The sequence below is a fragment of the Apostichopus japonicus genome, chromosome 9 (assembly GCF_037975245.1).
Source record: "Apostichopus japonicus isolate 1M-3 chromosome 9, ASM3797524v1, whole genome shotgun sequence".
NCBI classification, from domain to species: Eukaryota; Metazoa; Echinodermata; class Holothuroidea; order Aspidochirotida; family Stichopodidae; genus Apostichopus; species Apostichopus japonicus.
Window position 1 is genome coordinate 18507317 of NC_092569.1, and position 20113 is coordinate 18527429.

At 34.6% G+C, this 20113-nt stretch overlaps 4 protein-coding genes across 4 annotated transcripts in view; 2 read left to right on the top strand and 2 right to left on the bottom strand.

Annotated features, from left to right (window-relative positions):
• LOC139974225 (uncharacterized) overlaps positions 1-10629 on the bottom strand; it is a 29304-nt gene extending 18675 nt beyond the window's left edge. Inside the window, exon 1 of the mRNA XM_071981231.1 lies at positions 10502-10629. Coding sequence (XP_071837332.1) covers positions 10502-10591 — 90 coding nt within the window. The 5' untranslated portion in view covers positions 10592-10629. The remainder of the gene's footprint in view (positions 1-10501) is intronic.
• Positions 1-20113, top strand: part of LOC139974237 (fibrinogen-like protein A) — a 77452-nt gene that overhangs the window by 33224 nt on the left and 24115 nt on the right. The gene's annotated exons all lie outside the window — the stretch shown is intronic.
• On the bottom strand, positions 368-6032 carry LOC139973779 (uncharacterized). The gene is made up of 7 exons (XM_071980646.1): positions 6011-6032; positions 5620-5789; positions 4795-5059; positions 3991-4205; positions 3422-3730; positions 2678-2945; positions 368-1103 (listed from the first exon to the last, which is right to left on the bottom strand). The coding sequence occupies exons 1-7, from the start codon at positions 6030-6032 to the stop codon at positions 853-855; spliced, it is 1500 nt and encodes a 499-aa protein (XP_071836747.1). The 3' UTR covers positions 368-852.
• Positions 14746-19053, top strand: LOC139974233 (fibrinogen-like protein A). Its single transcript, XM_071981239.1, has 5 exons — positions 14746-14904; positions 15223-15280; positions 15516-15694; positions 16485-16755; positions 17323-19053. Exons 1-5 carry the CDS (start codon positions 14809-14811, stop codon positions 17655-17657), a joined length of 939 nt encoding a protein of 312 aa, XP_071837340.1. The 5' UTR covers positions 14746-14808; the 3' UTR covers positions 17658-19053.

A 20113-nucleotide genomic window follows, 5' to 3' on the forward strand; every position in this document is an offset into this window, starting at 1 on the left:
TGGACAAAATGTGGCCAAGTGTGACCGCTGATCCAATCGACAACGTGATCTTTATAGTTTAAATTATATTTGACTTTGGCAGTCTAGTATCTTATATGGGCAAAATGGTTTTTCATCACGAATTAATTTTATGTAAGGTACCCCACCTACAAACACTAATGCACAGCTCTCAAAAGCAATCCTGCCTACCAAGGAAGAACTTGTAATAGTTAGGAACATAGTGGTAACTTACACGATCTCGAGTGAAAACATAAATATGACTTATCAGTTTCGGTCTGCATTTTATTCGGAACACCGTTACAGAGGGACGTGTCTTAATTTATCATCTTTACAAAGTGACTAAAAGAAACAGAATTCACAAAAAGCGTTGTTGTAACTATATGTAATGGTGATTGAACTTCTCATACGTTGATATGAATCAGTTGAATTACATTAGATGTTAGACATGTGACAATATACTCCGAACTATCAAAAGGAAAAAGAAGATACTAATTCAAAGTTTGTAAATCCTTGTAAATGTCGTCATGTACATTTCCATAGATAAGGTAGAGTAATTTGACATGGCTTTAACTCAATCACGTCAGTTATCCGGGTTTTTTTTCTTTTCTTGGTCCTTCACTCTTTCATTGTTCTGTTACAGTTAACCTCACTGTCAAATGTATTCAGATAGTTTGTTGTTATCTCATTCCATGTTGTCTTTTAGGAAAATTGTCTTGCATAGAAATTTCGAGTGCTCACAATAAGGGAGACGTTTTCAGATTTTGGTAACACTTTTTTGTTAAATTATCTTTCACAGTAAAAATGTAGACACAATATTCACTTTGCTGATAACTTTATTCCTGAATCACGTCATCAGGATCGAGGTCGTATCTTCATTTCCGTCGACTGTATGTTGTTTTGACCGCCAGGGAAATTATACCAATAAATGGTATAAGATCCAGTGTATGGTCTATTGAGGTCACAATAAGAAGAACAATAATAATAACTGTACCACCATGCGGATTTATAATTAGCGGCAGTATTATAAGAACAATCATCGTTGTCACGGTCACGTGTAAAGAATGCTTCTCCATTGTGATAACTATGACCAAGTGCGTTGTAGCCTAGATAAGCAAACAGAAAGAAAAGGGTCAATGAAAGCATTGTCGCAGATTGTATGTATGAAAACTGCAACAAATATAACTCAATGTTAATATATGACACGGAGACTGAATGGTTACGTCATAGAGTAACTAAATGCATCATACAATCGAGTGTGTTTTATTTAAATATTAAGACACCCTTTTACAAACAATGGGCAAGTCGTTCACAGGAAATTAAAATTATTTAGAAGAGCATTTATTTCTAGTCGTATTCATATGTAAAGATAGGCATCAGTTTGTGGGAGTTCAACATGGACCTCATTTACATATTAAAAGAGGGTACACACAGTGAAAGGTTCTTCAAAGTCCTTGTCACCTCATATATTTTACATGTTATAATATTTTTAAAAGAAGTAGTTACAATGTTTTGGATTTTCGTAAATCGGAACTCATTCTTTTAACATGATTTGACTTGATTCAAATCGAAAGACCTCATTTTAATATCAACCAATTGTTTAATAACCGTTTATATAACTGTGATTCGATGCCTACAATTTTGAACTTCAGACTTTGACTGGAGTACTTATGTATCTATTTAAGGATTCCAAATATTAGCACAATGATTAAAGCTCCACTTGCGGAAAAATAACCGTTTTATATCTTACGAGGGAGACTTGTACGTAATATTTGGGCATTATAAATCTCTCCATTTTTCTTTGTTTTAGATTTGTCATAAAAATTGGAAAGGTATACTTGAAATAATAATGTTCAGTTACTTCGATATTCTCCCAACTATAACAGAAAAAACAGTGTCCCATTATTGTTTCATTATTGGTTGCAACCAGTAATCGATTTAAAATTATCGCTACATTATTCTAAAAATAAACGTTCTGAAATGAACGACATATGAATGTAGACATTTATATATTTCATGTTATAGAATGTGATAATTGTTCAATACAATTGTTCATTCTCGAAGTAATAGACTGACTTTGGTACGAATTACTGTGACGATCGATCTTGTGATCTCAAAACAGTGAATTAGGTTTGAAATCAAATAAGTATATCGTCTTTCGACATGTAACTGTTTTCAACGGGTGCGAACTTAAAAGTTTCTGTTTTTCTTTCTTCGGTTTTTTCTTTACTCTGCCTACTGCTATATCTTGGTATATTTCCAAAGACCAGTTAAACACAGCTATAGACCATAATCTATGACTCTAACATTTACACATTATCTATGTGATCTGCATGAGATGGGATATTTGGTTATAGTTGGGTTTCCTTTCTATGTCGAGGCAAACGAATTGAAGAAAGTTTTCCAGATCATAGAATATGGCTTCGTCTTATGTGTAGTTTCAGTATTTTCAAGATGTAATTGAACCCGAAAATGTGCAAATGATTTTAATATATCTGGACTATCAGTTCTTGATAGTCATGATAAGTCTATTATACAATCTTAGTATTTGTAATCTCTAATATAGCACGTTGAAAAATTAGAATTGCTCTGAATAGTTGCCAAGTGCATCCGTTATGATGATCATATGCACATCAGATTGTAGAATGTACTTGGAGAAAGAAGATAAAATGGAACTCACCTGCTGTACTTGAAGAGTCATAACCACTGATACTTAGTCTGAAATTAGTATCCACATTGCCCATGCTGAAGGAGCTATACTTAGCAAAGTGATATTGGCCAGATTTTGAAACGAAATCAATCCTTAGCTCATATTGACCTTGGCTCGTCAATGCTGCAAGTTTATCGTTGCCAAGCCAGAAATTGCCGTCGGCAGTACCAAAACCCTCTCTGTATTCATTCCAATCTCTGTGAAAACTCAAACTACTGTCAACACGTCGCTGGAAAACCTGTAATTATAGTAACACAAACAAAAAGGTAGACGCAACTATATATAAAATAATTTTATTACATTTTAAGATGGTTGCAATTATCCCAGTTGAGATACCCTCAAAAGTCCATTCAGTTTACATGATTGTGTTGTGTTGTGTATAACCCATGGATCTGAAAGGAGTATCATCATGCATAATACTTCTACTTTAAAAAAAAAAGCAGACCAACGTTCGCAAGCCAAAATAAATACACTTAAGACAGATGTTCTCTAGACATACTGGTGTCCATAAACCAAATTAGTATGCAAACAGTTTTAAATTATCCTATTTGTTAAGTTGGCTTTAATCGTTACAAATTAATGATAACATAATAATAGTAATAAATATTTAAGAAATAATAATAGTAACAATTGTGTTTTCATCAGTGACAAAAGAGAAAGAATACAACTTCCTTTCCTTTGTTATCTTTAAAAATGACAATAACAGATACATACCAACCAACCACCTCCATCTGAGACGTCACACATTACTTGAAATGGGTTGCCTGTCCACCCTGCTGGTTGTATAAGTCGAATGCTGTTGGAGTCCTCTGTACTAAATGCTTGACAGTCTGATGCAGTACTAGCCCGATCACATTGGACCCCGTCTCCAGTGTATCCTACGTTACAGTAACACTGTGATAAGCCTTGTCGTTCCTCACAGTTACCATTGGGACTGCATCGGTATGTGTCATCACAGCCCAACAGACCGCTGTTGCAGGAACACCGTTTGGTACAAGAAGGGTTCACATATACTTCACCTTCCTAACGAGATAAAACGGTACGCCTTGTCAAGTAGATGCAAAATAATAATATCCTTCAATGGGAATACTCAATGTTCCAAGTCGAGGTATAACGAGCAGTGCAATAGGTGACATTCCTTCATAAAATTAGAGCAGCTGCAGGGTAAAGATTTAACGTTTTTAAAATGTATCATTTCAAGCACCATAATAACTGTTTTGTTCCGGCTTTTCTTCTCATTGTAAATTAGTTTGATACGTAAACATTTAGGAATGGTATCTTACCGCTAGGACTACTCCTTGACCGTTCTCTGCTTCCTCTATGAAACAACTACAATTCTCTCTAGGTACACAGTCTTCCCCGTCCATCAAGAACCCATCGGGACAAACGCAAGTGGGTGTGCTAGAGCATGATTCGGTGCATGTAGGATCGGCACATGAACCTTCACATTTACACCTGTTGAGAACCTTGTTGGTGGGACACCACTCGATGCATGGGTCTGGAATAGGAATAACGATTAAGTTACGACATCAAAAAGGAAAGCTTGATGGAAAGTGTACGATGATCTATTATCTCAATAACACATCATGTTCATAAATTATCATTTGATATTGTATAAAAATGCGAAACATGCTTCACAGCTAAAACGACATATCTAAATAAACCAATGAAATAAATAGCAAACCGCTCTCTGCCCTTACTAGATGAACAAAATACATCGATTTATGAATAAGTCTGAGCTAAGTGCTTGATAGCAGTGGCCAACAACGTGCTCATGAAAGTAAATTTACATGCTGCAAAATGAATATTAAATATTACTACGAGCTCATTCATCTAAAGGTACCTTGGTTAATGGCATGGATGTAAGGTTGGTTCAGGTGGGAAGTATATCGTTAGTAAGCGAAACATTCCCGCTCTGTATCACACCGCAGGTCAAACATATTAATATCATCGAATTATTGAAACATGTGTGAACAGCAAAAATCGCAATATTTTAATTTCACTGTTTAACGGTTAGCAAACATATTAAATGTCACTTCGGGCGAGAAACGTGTCCAGTTAAGAAGTGTATCAGTTTAATAACCCACCTGTTGTTCCGGTATACTCTCCGGTGCTAACCAGTCTGTAATGACTGAAGCTGTCACTGATGCGGAAAGTTTCATACGTCACGAAGAATGAACAACCGGATTCTGTAGTTATATCCATGCGGAGTTGATATTTCCTCTGATTGGTGATGTAGGATATCTTCTCATTGCCGAGCCAAAATTCATGAGAAAGGAAACCAAAACCGTTTTCATATTCGTCCCACGTACGATTGAAGTTGATTGAACTATCCTTTCGTCTCTGTATGACCTGTTGAAATAATTTGAGATATAAAAATATCAAACTGATTGAATTGCAAGACCGTTAGTTATTACCTGTAAGACTAGTGTGAAACAAAAGAAAGCAAAACTATACTGAAACATGGAACAAACAACCTGCAGGAAGAGAAGAATGAGATAATATAAACAAATTAAAATCACTTACAAACCACACCAAATGTATATTGATGAGAATACTATATAAATATTACCAATATATAAGTTGTGTCATCTTCGCCAATTTAGTATTCTTATTGAAGTCGGGAATATGTGGAAAGTATTGGAAAACCATGTAGGAATATAAGTATGGTGCAGACTGCTTTTGCGAAAGAGCATGACAGATGATTCGACCAACCTCTTTTTATAAGACATACATATTGTGTAAAGCTTTGCCGAGCCCAATGTAACATCAAACTATATATTATTACATCATAATAATATGAAAAGTTCTGTATTATGAGAAATGTATTATTTCAACAAGAATAATTTCAATTGTGGTGACAAATCTTGCAATGTAAATACAATATTCATAGTATAAAATACAACACCTACCGTCCATCCACCATCACCTAGACTGTTGTTACAAGATACTTCAAAAGGTTCAGGATAGCCGTATGGTTTGATGACGTAAACACCATCGTTTCTAGACGATGGACATTGGCTTAGCACTTCATGGCAGTCTCGTGGATATTCAGCACGTTGGTAGAGGAAAAACGATGACGCTAAAAGGAAAAGGTAACACAACATAAGCATAATTTACATCAAGCTAAGAGGTTTCATAACTCCGGAGACACTTTTGTGACAACAGAGATCATATAGCCTACCTTTAGTGTTTACTTTGTCAATTTTCACAACCACTTGCGTCATTTCCTGATCACGTTATAAAAGTTTGGCATGTGCAATTACGAAGATGTGATTTTAAAATCTAGTTACTATTACTTACTGGTCTGTACTATTTCAAACATTTTCCATTTTTTTTTTTTAAATGAAGTCATTCGTTTTATCTTATATCCCTGAAAAATTTGGTAAGTTAAGCATTTGAATAATACATAGCAAATGAAAAACCTCATTTTAAAGACGATCAATATTTTTTAACGAATTTCGTTTCCTATACATCATAATTTTCATACACAAAAAAGTACTAAAGTAACCAAATTATCTTTAAAAAAATTAAAAGTCTTTGAAGTTACATAGTGCTTATTATACTCACAAATGTTATGTTAACAACATATGATATCTTTGAAGATACTTCCCAAACGATTTTTATATCGTATACGTTCATAATTGTTTGGAAATTCCCCAAATGTTATGATATAGTTGTATCTTAAAGACAGACAATATTACTTTCACTCGTCTTTGGAAATTAGCTTGTAGTTGGAGCAATGGGGAAGGAGAATGGAGAGGGGAGAGGATATACGGGTAAGAAAATGCTACAACGTTATTAACGTTTTGAAGTTTTTAATATGATAGAAATTAACATGATAGAAATGGTACAATGTTGCTATAACGTTGCTACAACGTTGTTAACGTTATGAAGTTTTTAATATAATAGAAGTTAACATGAAACATTCTTTAGAATTAACATTCTTTAGAAATTAACAGTCTTTGAAATTAAAAGTCTTTGAAGTTATATAGTGCTTATTATACTCACAATAGTTATGTTAACAACATATGATATCTTTGACGATACTTCCCAAATGATTTGTATATCATATACGTTCATAATTGTTTGGAAATTCTCCAAATGTTATGATAAAGTGGTATCTTTAAGAAAAACAATATTATTTTCAATCGTCTTTGGAGGTAAGCTTGTGGTTGGGGTAAGGGGGAAGGAGAGGGGAGAAGGGAGAAGGGAGAGCAGATAAGGGTAAGAATATGCTACAACGTTGTTAACATTTTGAAGTTTTTAATATGATTGAAACACATACTTAACGTTTGGTCTCCATGGTCACTAATGCTCCTTTGACGTTCCGGCTAAAATAAGGTCAAAAATATGTATTAACAATGATCGTCCAATAAGGACAGGGTACAATAATATAGTAAAATATGTCAACGTTACATTTTTCTTATTTTCCATTGTCCTATATTTAGGTTAGTCCAACTTTTTATTTTATTTTCTCATCTATCAATTGCAACATTACACATAGCTGCTTGTTATTTTAGGACAAGTTAGAGAAGAGTTATTGACGCAGTCATGTATCTGTATTAGTAGATAGCCGCCGTTTATTGAATACAAAAAGAAAAACAATATAGATACGACAAGGTTTGGTTGAGTTGTAGAGGAGTATGACAATAAGTATGATAAGCAGTTTTAATTTTTACGTGAATTCAGGTGAATATTGAAGATTAAAATTAATCCGATAAAGATGTCACTCCTCTCAGTACAAAACACAAACAATGAAAGTTAAGGTTTGAGTTTAGCATTGTCTTGAAAACATATTTTGTTTTGTTTTAATATCCCATATATTCAGAGTGTTTTTAGGCCCATCAATTTGTTCTAGACAATGAACATTTACTATATGCCCATTAGGTATCACGTTCTTGATATGACTTTTATAGTTTAAAACATTTTTTTGAAGAAGGCCTATTGGTTAATAAAGATTTGGTTCTAATGTATAATAACGTTCGATAAAAATTTTGTAGAAAACATAATTATATAAAAGAACCGTTAGAATCTTCATAATAACATATTTTTCTTGTAAATTGTTTAATTTAACTAATTCACATGAAACAAGTTCATAAAAATACTTTGCAAATTTCACATCTGCATTATGTATTCTCGAATATGGATTAAATTGAAATTGTTCTTTGTACTGGCAATGAAAGAAAAATATAACCTTTACACACATTAAATGATCGGAATTATTAATAGAGCAAATTGTTTATTGATATCATGCAGCTGTTTGGGATAAATCTGACAAAGATGAAAATTTGTGGCGACAACGAACTGACAACGACATCAGCGATTAAATCAATTGACAATTCTTACAACAGCAACGTTTGGATGAGTAAAGTTAGTATATCTTTTGATTTTCTTTATTGGCATTGTTTATTTACATTAATTTTAGTATACAACCTAAATAAATTATACTAGTTAAGTATGTACTTAATTACGTCGACAGCGTATTTAATGTAACGGAATTAGAACAATTTTCTTTAATCGACTATGCATCTTTAGAATTTACGAAACATTCTATGAAAAGGTAGATTAAACATGTTTGACAGCCACCGAGAACGCTTTTTGATATTACAAAGAACAAAATGTACACAATACGCTAATCGCTTGACGTTTATTGCAGCGGTTTGTTAACCTTTAGTTTTCATCGTTAACTTTAGAGAAGAAACTACCTCTAAGAAAATGCTATCATTATTTCATAATTTGTGTTTTGTAGAATTGTTAACTTAAACATTGTCCTTTAAATTTTGAAAAACGTTGTCTGGGCATAGACGACAAATGAAATTGACAGGCATTTATCATATATCATGTAACTAAAGTAACTGTTCATGACCTTTAGGTTGACTTAATAATGAGATAACAAAATGTATTGTCTTATAACTTAGAGTTGACTTGAAAAATGAATTGAACACTTATTCTAAGTTCAAAAGCAGGCATTTTGCGTAATAACTTTTTCAATAAAATTGTTCACACAATAATTAAAAAAATCATTAACTACTTCGTTACGTTATCATGATATTTCGACAAGTTTTCGAAGTTCAAAAGTTGGCATCCTGAGCATTGACTTTTTGCAAAAGACTACTACGGTACATTATCATGATTTTCTAATAAAGTATATCAAGAAGAATTTGGGTGACAGAATATTAAACTGCGTTCCCAGAGACAGAAAGGACTATTGTTTTAGAAAGATTGTGTGTTTTACCAAATAAGTGAAACTCAAAAAAAATGGCTCTTTCATATCCACTGGGTGTTTGTAAGATAAAGTTAAAGTTTTCAAGAAGGCATATGTTCGTCAAAGCTGAATATTTTCAGATATCTATTCAAAATCGCACCGCCTGAATCTTCGATATCTCCAAATGACGGACAGAAAAAGTACTGTTGTTTTTTTTTTTTTTACTCGTTAGTAAATGTTAGCAAACCAAATCTGCGTTGTCAAGATTTCTCTTTTGTTGAATATTTTGTAACATTTTCATGATGCGAAATAGCGGAATTTAAATATATGTACATCAACATATTAAAACAACGTGTCAGAAGTAGAGTCAAATGTTGTTTCCTATAATTAGCAGGTGTCTACGAAAATGTCTAGACTTTTCAAAGTAAATTCAGTTTATGGGTCGGATCGGGATTTTCAAGATTAAAGAAATGTATTGATTAAAGCACTTAATCATAACTAATCTAAGTGTAAAAATTACAACGTAAGCATTTGGTAAGATAAAATGTTTGTTGCGTAAAAAATGTCGTTAAATAGTATTTATTAATCAACTCTCCCATTGCCATCAAATATAAACATTTAAACAAAAGAAAGGAAAAATAAAAATCTTAGGCTATATGAATATAACATTTTTATTTTATGTGGATAAGGGAAATTTAGTTATTAAATGATATATAGATCAACATTAGATTTCAGCTGAAGTAGCCGTAAAGAAGAAAGTCTCGGTTTAGCCGTGTAAATGTTAATTAATCAGTAAAGAAGTAGAAAAAAGGGTAGGGGTATTAACGGGTTAGATTATCGGTTGGAGCATTACAGACATACTTCAGTAAGACAAGTAGACAATACAGGTCATTGCTTTAACGTTCTAAACCTCTTCAATTCATTTTGCTGTGGTAGATTAGCCTATATAAAAGCAAAGATTTTCTATTTATGGTATTTATAGGTATATTATTTTAATATTGAATTTTTCTTTCTATTTCCTCAGTGTCTGTCAAAATATAACGTTTCTATAACAACGCCACAAAAAAGCGCAATAATTCAAGTATATTAAGTACAAATCGCGGCTAACTAAGATTTTTTTGTTTTCAACGACAATGTATTTTACTGTTCACAGTTTATCTATATTACGCAGATTAAATTTATATGAATTGATGATATGTACTTCAATGGAAAGAATCCGTATGATGGTTTCTTGATCAGAGTCATTTTTATAGAAATTAAGTGAATAATGTAAAATATACCCGTTTGGTGAATGTGTTCTATACTACTGTTTAATTAAGTAATAGAAAATTAAAAACGCGAAACCATAAATTAACAACCAGTAGTTGTGACTAAATCGTATTCGACTTCATTATTACTGTTAGTTAGCATTTTTGAAGTAATATTGTTATCTGGTAAGATAGATCAAGGGAAAGTAAATTACCAAAGGAGAGTGTAACAAGGTTTAACATTGAAGATCGAAAATAATCAATTGAGTTCGCTTAAACATCGAAATGGTAACTTTACAGATGTTACACCTGAAATATAAAAGTAAAAGAAAAAATTACCCCTTCTTGAGAAGACACGCTGCTGGAAATAAAAATGATGAGTAACAGAGAGGTTAAACCTCCACGATGTTTTCTAAACAAGTACAACATTGTACAAAGTTACCTGTTGCAGTATAAAGTTGGAATGAATTTCGAATCCATACTGCAACAATTAAGCTAGATACGAAATTATCCGGAATTGTACAGTGTTGCTAGGGAACCATTTTCATACTCCTTCGTCTAGACATATTATTATTATATTAGTATTCCTGTCAAGGGCAGTCGGTGTGGCTCACGTGGTTTATGTTCAGATTTCATGGCACCATTACAGTACGGTACAAGTTAGTACCTTAAAAGGTATTGAAATGGTGCAAGACCATACGTCATATTTAAATTTCATTTCTTGGCATCGTTAAGCTAAACAATATGACATATAATGACAAATAAATAAGTAAGATAGTATCGCAGAGTTGTCAGTATTGCTGTGGTATACACAACCATATTCCCGATCGAATTGGTTTTAACAAAGCCAACAATACTTCTAGGAGGAGTGGGAGCAAGTGCCCCCTCCCCTTACTCCTTGTAATCCCGCCATTACAGTGGGACGAGTAAACTAGCCACAGGAACAAATGTCAGAATTGAATTCATTAGATATCTTTTCTTAACTCGAAATCCATATTTGAGTATGATATATGTGATGTATTTAAACTTAAATCAATAGCTAGACTCTCGGTAATAATTCCCCCATCGAACATTTCTTAACTTGATATTTCCCTTCTACTTGAAAAAGGCACACATTGTATGATACGTTGTTGCCATTGTATTTGTTGTCTTTCAGAAGAAGGACCTTAGTTATTTGTAGTTACCAGTATTATCAAAATAACCTCATTTATTAACGCACTAAATCGTTCACTGAACGTTTCTACACTGACTGTTCATTTCTTTATATATACGTATTTTACTTGTTTCATTTGCCAACTCTATAAGAATATTTTGTTGTGAAACATTTCGGGCTTGGAAATTCATTTGTTTCCTACTGTCCTAATAGGAAATGAGTGTTACACGCACAGCATAAAATCGCATTTTCCTTGTTGTTGTGATTTCCCAGGTACGTGTTTATAAGGTGCCTAGAGGAATAAGGACCTAACAGATAAACCTTGTGCATAACAGAAACAACATAGGAAGCAAAAAAAAAAAAAAAGAAGATCGATAGCTACGATGAATCTCTATAATGCATCTCAGTCTGTTTTGATAAAAAATGTCTTAAATTTTAATAAAAGAATCTTCCTATCAACATGTCACGTTGATAAACTTATTCCGCAAAATTCACATTGTATCTTACTTAAGGTAACACGTATATAAAGGGTAGCTTTCTTGCATCCATGTTGTTGAACTGAATGTTCATACTGCTTGTTGATAAAATCCATTCAATATTTTTTTTTTTTTCCTTATCAGAAAAAAAAAAATCCATAAATAATAACCTGTAGCGTTTGTATCATGAAACGATTAATGAGTTTACATCATATAACGATCAATACTATTAGAATTGTAAACGGTGCCATGGCGGTATTTATTGAGCATGCTAGAAGTCATGCATTGCAAATTATTTAACTTCTGTCAGGCGAAACAATCTACATGATTGCCTAGCATCTAACACATTTAACTGCAATCATAATTCTATCTGAGTAACAGTACTATCAAGACGTATTTTTTTTGTGGAGTTTGAAAAATTGGACAACCACAAACTCCTAACGCCTGCCCACCTCATCGAACAAGTACCATGCTAGATCATGCTACAGTGTGATTGTGGGTTGCGTGGGTTATTGAAACTAATTCATTAAACACGCATGAAGAAACAGATAGTTGCTTTAAGTTTCCAATTTCACGAAAGAAAGTAAACAAGAGGCTAACAAATGCTTCTATCGACATCACCTTTCTAGATTTCACTTTACAATCTGACAAAATCGAATGCGATGATTTTTTTATATTGCATCACTCTTTGCTAGTAAGATACTACCATATTCATTTACGGTTCATTGCGGTATACTGCGTTATATTTGCATGTTCACATTCGCCGAGGCATCTTATGAAATAAGTATTGGTTTATCCCTTTTACTATACTCTTCTAATTCTAGAAAATTCAGAAAAAATAAGAACATAGGAAGCATTAAGAAAGAAAAGAGAACATAAATATTAATATTGCTTATAATCAATGAGTACTTGGATCTACATATTTATATAATAAACATTCATAATATTTTGTTTATTCTTGAATAAAACTTGTGGTGCGTGTTCACGCACTTTGGTGATTTTTTGTTTACTTCCTTGCGTGATGCTTAATTGCACTTTTCGTTAAGCGTGAAATCAAGGCAGTCATTAAACTGAACCTATTTCCAGCAAATATTGTGGAAAATTCAGAAATTCGTGTTCCAAGGACCGTAAGGACACTGTACATATATTGTCCATGTCTAGCTGCAATTGATATACCCTGCCGCAAACGAGACACTTCTCAAGTCCTTTATTATTGTCCATTCCCGTTACCACCGTTTCGGGGTAATGTTCACTATAACAGCAGGTGTGAATCTTTCTGTACCCATAACATAGATAATGACGGATGTTACCTTAACTGCGCCGTTAAGCACCGAAGCGGCTGGTGTTTTTTTTTTTTATGAAAACTGTAACAAATTGCTATGGGACTAGATGTTACCATTTCCGGTATAGTAATTAAACCCGTGTCGACTACTTTTATATAATATCAGCCCACCAGTTAATTAATAATAATAATGATAATAACTTATATTTATATTTATATAGCGCTTAATACAGCGTTTCAAAGCACTTTACAAAGTAGGAAAGAGACACAGGAAACAAAGAAAATAAGTAAACTTGGAATCAAACAGAAATGTTTTAAGTTGTCTCTTGAAAATAGAAAGCCACGAACGTGAAATGGGAGTTCGTTCCAAACAGGAGGCACAGCGTCAGAAAAGGCACAGCCGCCACAACGAGTGCGGGTACGAGGACCAGGAGTTAATAGCAAATGCGCATGATTGGAAGATCAAAGCGTAACTGTAGTTGACCGACGCAAATGAGTAAGAAGGTCAGTGGTTTATTGAGGGGCAAGCCCGATGATCGCTTTGTAGGTAAGAAGTAGGATCTCACACTGGATGGGCAGAGAGACGGGAAGCCAATGCAAAACACGGAGTGCAGGAGTGGAGATCAAACTTTTTAGTGAGAAACTAGCCGCGCAGCAGCGTTCTGAATTATCTGGCAAATTATGCATACAAACTGTTGTAGTAATTCAGTTTGGAGGAAGCAAAGGCGTGAACCAGTCGTTTAGTTGAACCTTGATATAACTACCTCCTGAATTTACCAATTTTGTAAATACCATGCGCAGCTGAACGACAAGAGTTCCGCTAATGGGTGTCATCAAAATAATGTCGGGGTCACCATATGACATTTTGCGGTTTTGTTAATAGATATAAACGAAGTGTTGATAAACCTATAGCTTTATTACTTATTATCAACAGTTTCCTTTTTTATACATCAAGAAACATTGCAAAGGAATTGTATATCGAACTATTTGCCCCCACTCCACCCTCAATATCAATACCGTACGCCATGGGGATTGTGTTCATCAGTGCGTGTCACAGTTATGAAGCTATAACGCAACTAGTACCTAGTACCTTATATGATTAGTGATAGAATCTGCAATTATTTCATCGCGTTTCATTTGACTACCACGCATCACAGACCTTTACAGGGGAAAAAACCTGTTCCCCAGTTCAGCAATACAAACATTAGACATATCAACTTCACCCACTCCCATCGCACCAGTACAAATGTTTCTTAATGACTTTTTGAATTACACTAACAACATGGAAACATTCTCTCGTAGCTGTCTGTTGGCGAGGAGGTGGAGGAAGGGTGGTGTTAGGGTTTGATTTTTTTTTGTCAGAGGCTTAGATCAACGTTGTTCTACTTCTGTAATTAACTCTTGTTTGCCATGAAAGATAATGGGTAAAGTCTAGTAACATTTCATTTCCCCGTTCATATCAAATGACAACACGCCAAGCAGAGTAACTAAAAACAACGGGAAGCAAACGAAAGTGTAGGTTGTGCAGATATGATATATAAAAGGCCTCTCTTTCCCTCTCTATGCTTGCACGGAAGATGACGTATAAGGAAATAAAGTTCTCATTCGACTACTCAAAATGTATATTAGATGCCAACCTTACGCATTTACGAGTAGAACGTCCGTGACAAATCTGTACGCGGTACACTGAGTCATTTGTATTGTGCGTCTAAGAAGTTTGAGTCTAGCATTAAGTATGATGGTAGTGCCGGCGTGGAATTCTGCATTCCTCTTCGTATTGGTATATCCCTCCTACATAATATTTGTATTGTCAGCAACAAGAGGCCAAACGGTATTAATTCTTTTTGATACATCTTTTTAATATCGTTATGTTCTTTCCACTACAAGTAATGAGCTAGGTTCCTGTACTTTCTTAAAGTGGTACCTATGGCTGTATAATCACCCCAGAAACAAAGAAATAATATTCGTTGTCTTCCCCGTCAAGTTTGCTGTTGTTAAAGGAATTGAATAAAAGGGTTGTTTGGTTGCTATTAAAAACTTGTAAATCAGCTTTTCGCATTAACATATATTTTAAATTTAACTGCTATCGAATATGGGAACACCATGGATACAACCTGTTAAAGTGTTCCGTAATATTTATTTCTGATAGGTGAATCAATTAAAAGACGAGAGTGCAAACAGTTACAGGAGTAGAAGAAGCACGGAAAGTAAGTAGATACATGTATGTAAATGGATGTAATTAAATGTACCATACTATGAAACAAAGAGTAAAAACAGAACGGTATCATTGAGTAATGTAAAATCCCGGATCCGCCCAAGTTGGATTTTGTTTTGTTGTGTATGCTGTCAGTGTTATACGTGTTATTACATTGGGCCTACGTTCTATATGCCATAAATGCTATATTTTTATTTGTTGTACATAACACACTAATTTTCTCTTAGATGGTTTCTCAGAGGTCTACTACCGTCAACCTACTTTTCCGAAAGATTGTCATGAAATATTTCATGACACGTGTGATTGGGAAAATGTGACGTCGGGAGTGTATCTGATCCAGCCAACTGATTCATTGGAACCCTTTCAGGTTTACTGTAACAATTCAATTGACGGTGGTGGTTGGACAGTGAGTATGACCCTTTTTGTCCGTCTTCGATTCAGGAGAGTAGTTCTACATATCACACGATCAAGGGTATTTTGGCTTATTTAAATCTCGATGGAGAATATGTTCGTAACTGCCCTCAAATCATGCTTACCCTTCAAATGCATCATTTTTACAACATGAAAACGTGAAATATTCTTTCGAATCTGGTACGAAACGATCGATTTAGTCAATTATAATACAACGACTCTAGATGACAAAATATTTCGTCGAAATGACGTTTTCGTTTGAAATGTTTTTCAAAAGAAGAAATGTGAAGATATATCGAAAGAGAATTGAAGCTAATGAATTTGCTCACGTATGAGCTTAATAAAAAACAGGAAGAAGAATGTTCCACTTCGTCAACCCTACACTACCGCCTTTACCCCCTCCCTTCCTAATCTCTTCACATTCACACACCAACATATTGGAAACAGAACGTCTCTTTTTTTTCTAAATTACACTGAACAGAGCGAACGAACTTCGATACCTACAACGTCCATCTTGAAATTAGTGTTTCACAAAATTGCTTCGAATAATTGCTTATCTAGAAATTTATTCTCATGTATCTTATTCTGTACGGTAACACTTTTCGGCATATGCCGATTAAATTATTCCAAGGTATATATTTCCCTTATTAGCTTTTTTTTTAATATCAGCGTAATGGCATGGATACTGTTAACATCATAATGAAGTAGAAAACAATGGATTGAAATTACTTTTTTATTAGATTTCATACTTCTATACATGTTTTTTTTTTAATTACTTTATTCAGGTATTTCAAAGACGAATTGATGGCTCGATAGACTTCTACCGAAACTGGAACGATTATACAAAAGGATTTGGTTTCATTCATAGAGAATTTTGGCTCGGAAATGAGAAATTGTCTTTCTTAACAAATCAAAACGATTATAGTCTACGAGTCGATGTCACTGACATACACGGAAACTCTTACTTCGCAAAGTACGAACTTTTTCGCATCAGCGATGAAAATGGCAAATACAGATTGGTTAATATTGATGATTACGATTCTAACAGTACTACAGGTAAACACCATCACTTATTAAGCTTTGTAAGCATTCCGAATGAAATGTGCACATCTGTTTTGAACACATAGGCACGTAAGCGCAGGAAACAATGAATTTTTAACCAATTTGCGAGTTTGGAGGACTGGTAGTTGCAGTTCCTGCTGAATCTCGGTAGCGGAATTTTATGGTTCTGCTGTCGAAATTATACTAGCGTTGATCTTTGCTATTATTCGTAACATATGCGTTGGATATTGATTATTCATAACCATTTTATCAACAACAAGAAAAAAAATCTATAAACTAAAGATTTTTTTATTCATCAATACTTTATTTTATCGTGCATATTGTACACTATTTGAAATGAGTAACTAAACATGAAATGAAATGTAAAATATTTCGCATAACAAGATAAGAATGTTTTAGCAAGACTGCAAGATTAGAGAAGCCTTTTTTAATAAAGAAGATAATCAAATATGTTGGTGCTGGTGATCTCTATTTAACTCAAATTGAGACTACTTTTTTTCATCAGCACTAGGTACGCATATATTATATAGATTTATGTTCTTTAATCATATTTTTGTTTAGGTGACGATAAACTGAGCTGGCATAAAAACATGTCTTTCAGTACATATGATCGAGATAACGACAACTGGACCGACTTCAATTGTGCAGAGAGACGCAAAGGCGCCTGGTGGTTTGGAGAACTCAACGATGACGAAGCATCTGGTTGTGTTACAGAACATGGTTATTGCGAGAGGTTTCCCAATGGTGATGGCTGTGCTGAGTGTGGTAATGTTCATTTGAACGCCGATTTCGATGGGTCAACACGCGGAACCAACATATTTTGGGATTCTATGACAGGTGATGATAACGATTGTGGTTTACATTACACGGAAATGAAACTACGGCCAAAAATGTAGGGACCAAAAACGACGACAGTTTTTTTCCAATGCGTTCGTAAACGCGCTCCGTATGAAGTTATTATTGAACTGCTAGTTGTTAGCATATGTAATATGAAAGAAACTCGATGCATTTTTTAGAATAGAAGTAAGTTTTCTAGGTGTAGCAGAAACAACTCTTACCTTGATTCCTTTTTTTTTTTTTTTTAAACGCGCTACGTGAAGGACCTCGTCCATTTTGGTAGTCTAATGTAGTACATTATTATGGAAATGAACGAATTTAACGAGGATTTAACATTTCCTTTTTAATGTTTGAAACGTAAAACGTAAAATAAATAAATATATATATATATATATATATATATATATATATAAAGCAAGAGAGGGAGAGAGGTGGGTGGAGAGACATGTGAAGGCAGAGAGAGACTAGAGGTTTCCATTGAACATTTAAACTGCTAATTGCTATTCTTAATTATTTTGTTTTATACTGCGGACATAAGTTCCTTCCCTGTTGAACTGATAGCGCTAATGCTGAATTATATACGGCTGCACTCTATGAAATTCCTCTTCCTTATATTTTAATGTAAACTTGAAATAACATCGTTCACCAAACAAACCAAGGAAGGAAGCTTCGAACCTGACTGAATGCCAATTGCTTCCTTATTCTTCTTTCTAATTCTTAAATCATTCCAGTGAAATAAAACAAACACTTCACCTCATGTGTTTTTGTGTCATAACTTTCACATAGGCAAATTACACGCTCGTCAGTGAAAGATAAGTTAAACGTTCAGGTAGACCAAGAGCATTTCCTCTTACTCAGTGCAGTATGGAGTCTATATACCACTGATGTAATATGGGTGATATTGTTCATTGAAACAGTTTAAATTAATACACTAATCATGTATCTCTAGTCAAATAAAAGCATCATTATCAGAATGATTGGTGCACATCACCAACGTAGATATCTTAATAGCTACAATTAATGTTGGCTTCCCACATGTCAAATTGATATCTCTTCGGAAACACTCGAAAAGCCAGATTGATCGTTTACTATAACATGAGACAAATACATGTATAATTCGACGGCAGACGTGGCGTTTTTCGCACGTATCATACCAATCCCCGGAATTGCCCAGAATATACCTATTCTTTATACCCTCCTCCCCAGAATATACCAATTCGTAATCTCATATATAAATAATAGGTCGCCTAAGTCGTCACTGATGGTTTAGTGAGCATTTCTCTCGTTGAAGGTATTAAAAGTTACATGGATCATACATTTTTCTTTAAAACTATAGTTGAGTCACCTCGACAATGTGTTTCTTACTGTTCTTTACTAAAGAAAGGAATATCCTGCTGCATCCCTCAGATCAGGAATAGTTACATATGCTTCTCTATTTGTAATAGCTCCCTGCTTTCTTGGAGTTCTTTGTAACAGTTCGATATTTCGGTTATGAGTTTCAACGTACATTCCGCATTACCAAATATACTATAGTAGTCCAGTCCATCTTCTCGACAGGTGATGTCAAAAGCTTCCAGGTGTCATGCATGTAGCAGTAATGTCTGTGTTAAGCTTTGGCTATGTTAATATAAAGAAATATATAAATAAAATAGAGCTTCTCCGTTACCTCAAAGACAACGGAAATTGCACCCAATCTGTTACTCGGCTTACCAAAAGACATAACTCCCTTCTGTCATCCCTGTATGTTGTGCTATATATCTGTATTATGTATTTTAGTCCCTTGTAGTTTCTATTACTTTTGTCATTCAGCCCCTGGAAAAGATCCTGCTAGGATCGAAACGTCAGGCCCCCTTACTTTAACACATTCTCTTAAACGGGCTATTTAGTGGATACTCATGAGTTTGCTAACAGTTTTTGTTTCATTATGATACCTGTATGTTGTGAGAATGGCTTATCGGTATGAGGTTGGTGTCAAGGGGTCTTCCGCTGAGAATGGGATTGATTATCATCGAGAAGCATCTCAAAATTTTCTTTCATGGCCCTAATGGGCTTTCGTACTACGGGGTTCACCAGCTGAAGGTCCGCTTGGTTTACGGGCTCGGTGGGTTGGGGGTGGGGACTTGAGCGTAATCTCGTTTAGTTGGTTAGTAACCTGGGTCAGGTATCTGTGCCGGTGTAATCCGGAAGGTAATTGCCGGGGGTTGGGGGTAATTGTCCTCGGGGGCACTTGTCCGGGGGGGGGGGGGGTAATTGTCTGGGGATACTTATCCTCGGGGTATTTGTCCTCGGTGTGTATGACCGCGGGGTAATTGTCTGGGGGGGTAGTTGTCCTCGGAGGTATTCGTCTTCGGGGTTTTTTGTTAGGGGGGATGATTGCTAGGGGTTACTTGTCCCTGGGGTATGAGTCCGGGGGGTTTATGTCAGAGGGGGTATTTATCCGGGGGTAGTTGTCCGGCAACACTGATTTTTAAGTGTTTAAACTGATTAAATTCCATTTGGAAATCTACTGCATTAT

What these genes read in the sequence shown, in the direction of transcription:
- LOC139973779 (XM_071980646.1), bottom strand. Translation starts at nt 6,032, where the DNA reads ATGTTTGAAATAGTACAGACCA. An exon ending in GTTTGAAATAGTACAGACCA is followed by an intron (nt 5,790 to 6,010) that starts GTAAGTAATAGT and finishes TTTTCCTTTTAG; the next exon opens with CGTCATCGTTTTTCCTCTAC. An exon ending in TGACTCTTCAAGTACAGCAG is followed by an intron (nt 1,104 to 2,677) that starts GTGAGTTCCATT and finishes TTGCTTATCTAG; the next exon opens with GCTACAACGCACTTGGTCAT.
- LOC139974233 (XM_071981239.1), top strand. Translation starts at nt 14,809, where the DNA reads ATGATGGTAGTGCCGGCGTGGAATTCTGCATTCCTCTTCGTATTGGTA. An exon ending in TTGACGGTGGTGGTTGGACA is followed by an intron (nt 15,695 to 16,484) that starts GTGAGTATGACC and finishes TACTTTATTCAG; the next exon opens with GTATTTCAAAGACGAATTGA. An exon ending in CGATTCTAACAGTACTACAG is followed by an intron (nt 16,756 to 17,322) that starts GTAAACACCATC and finishes ATTTTTGTTTAG; the next exon opens with GTGACGATAAACTGAGCTGG.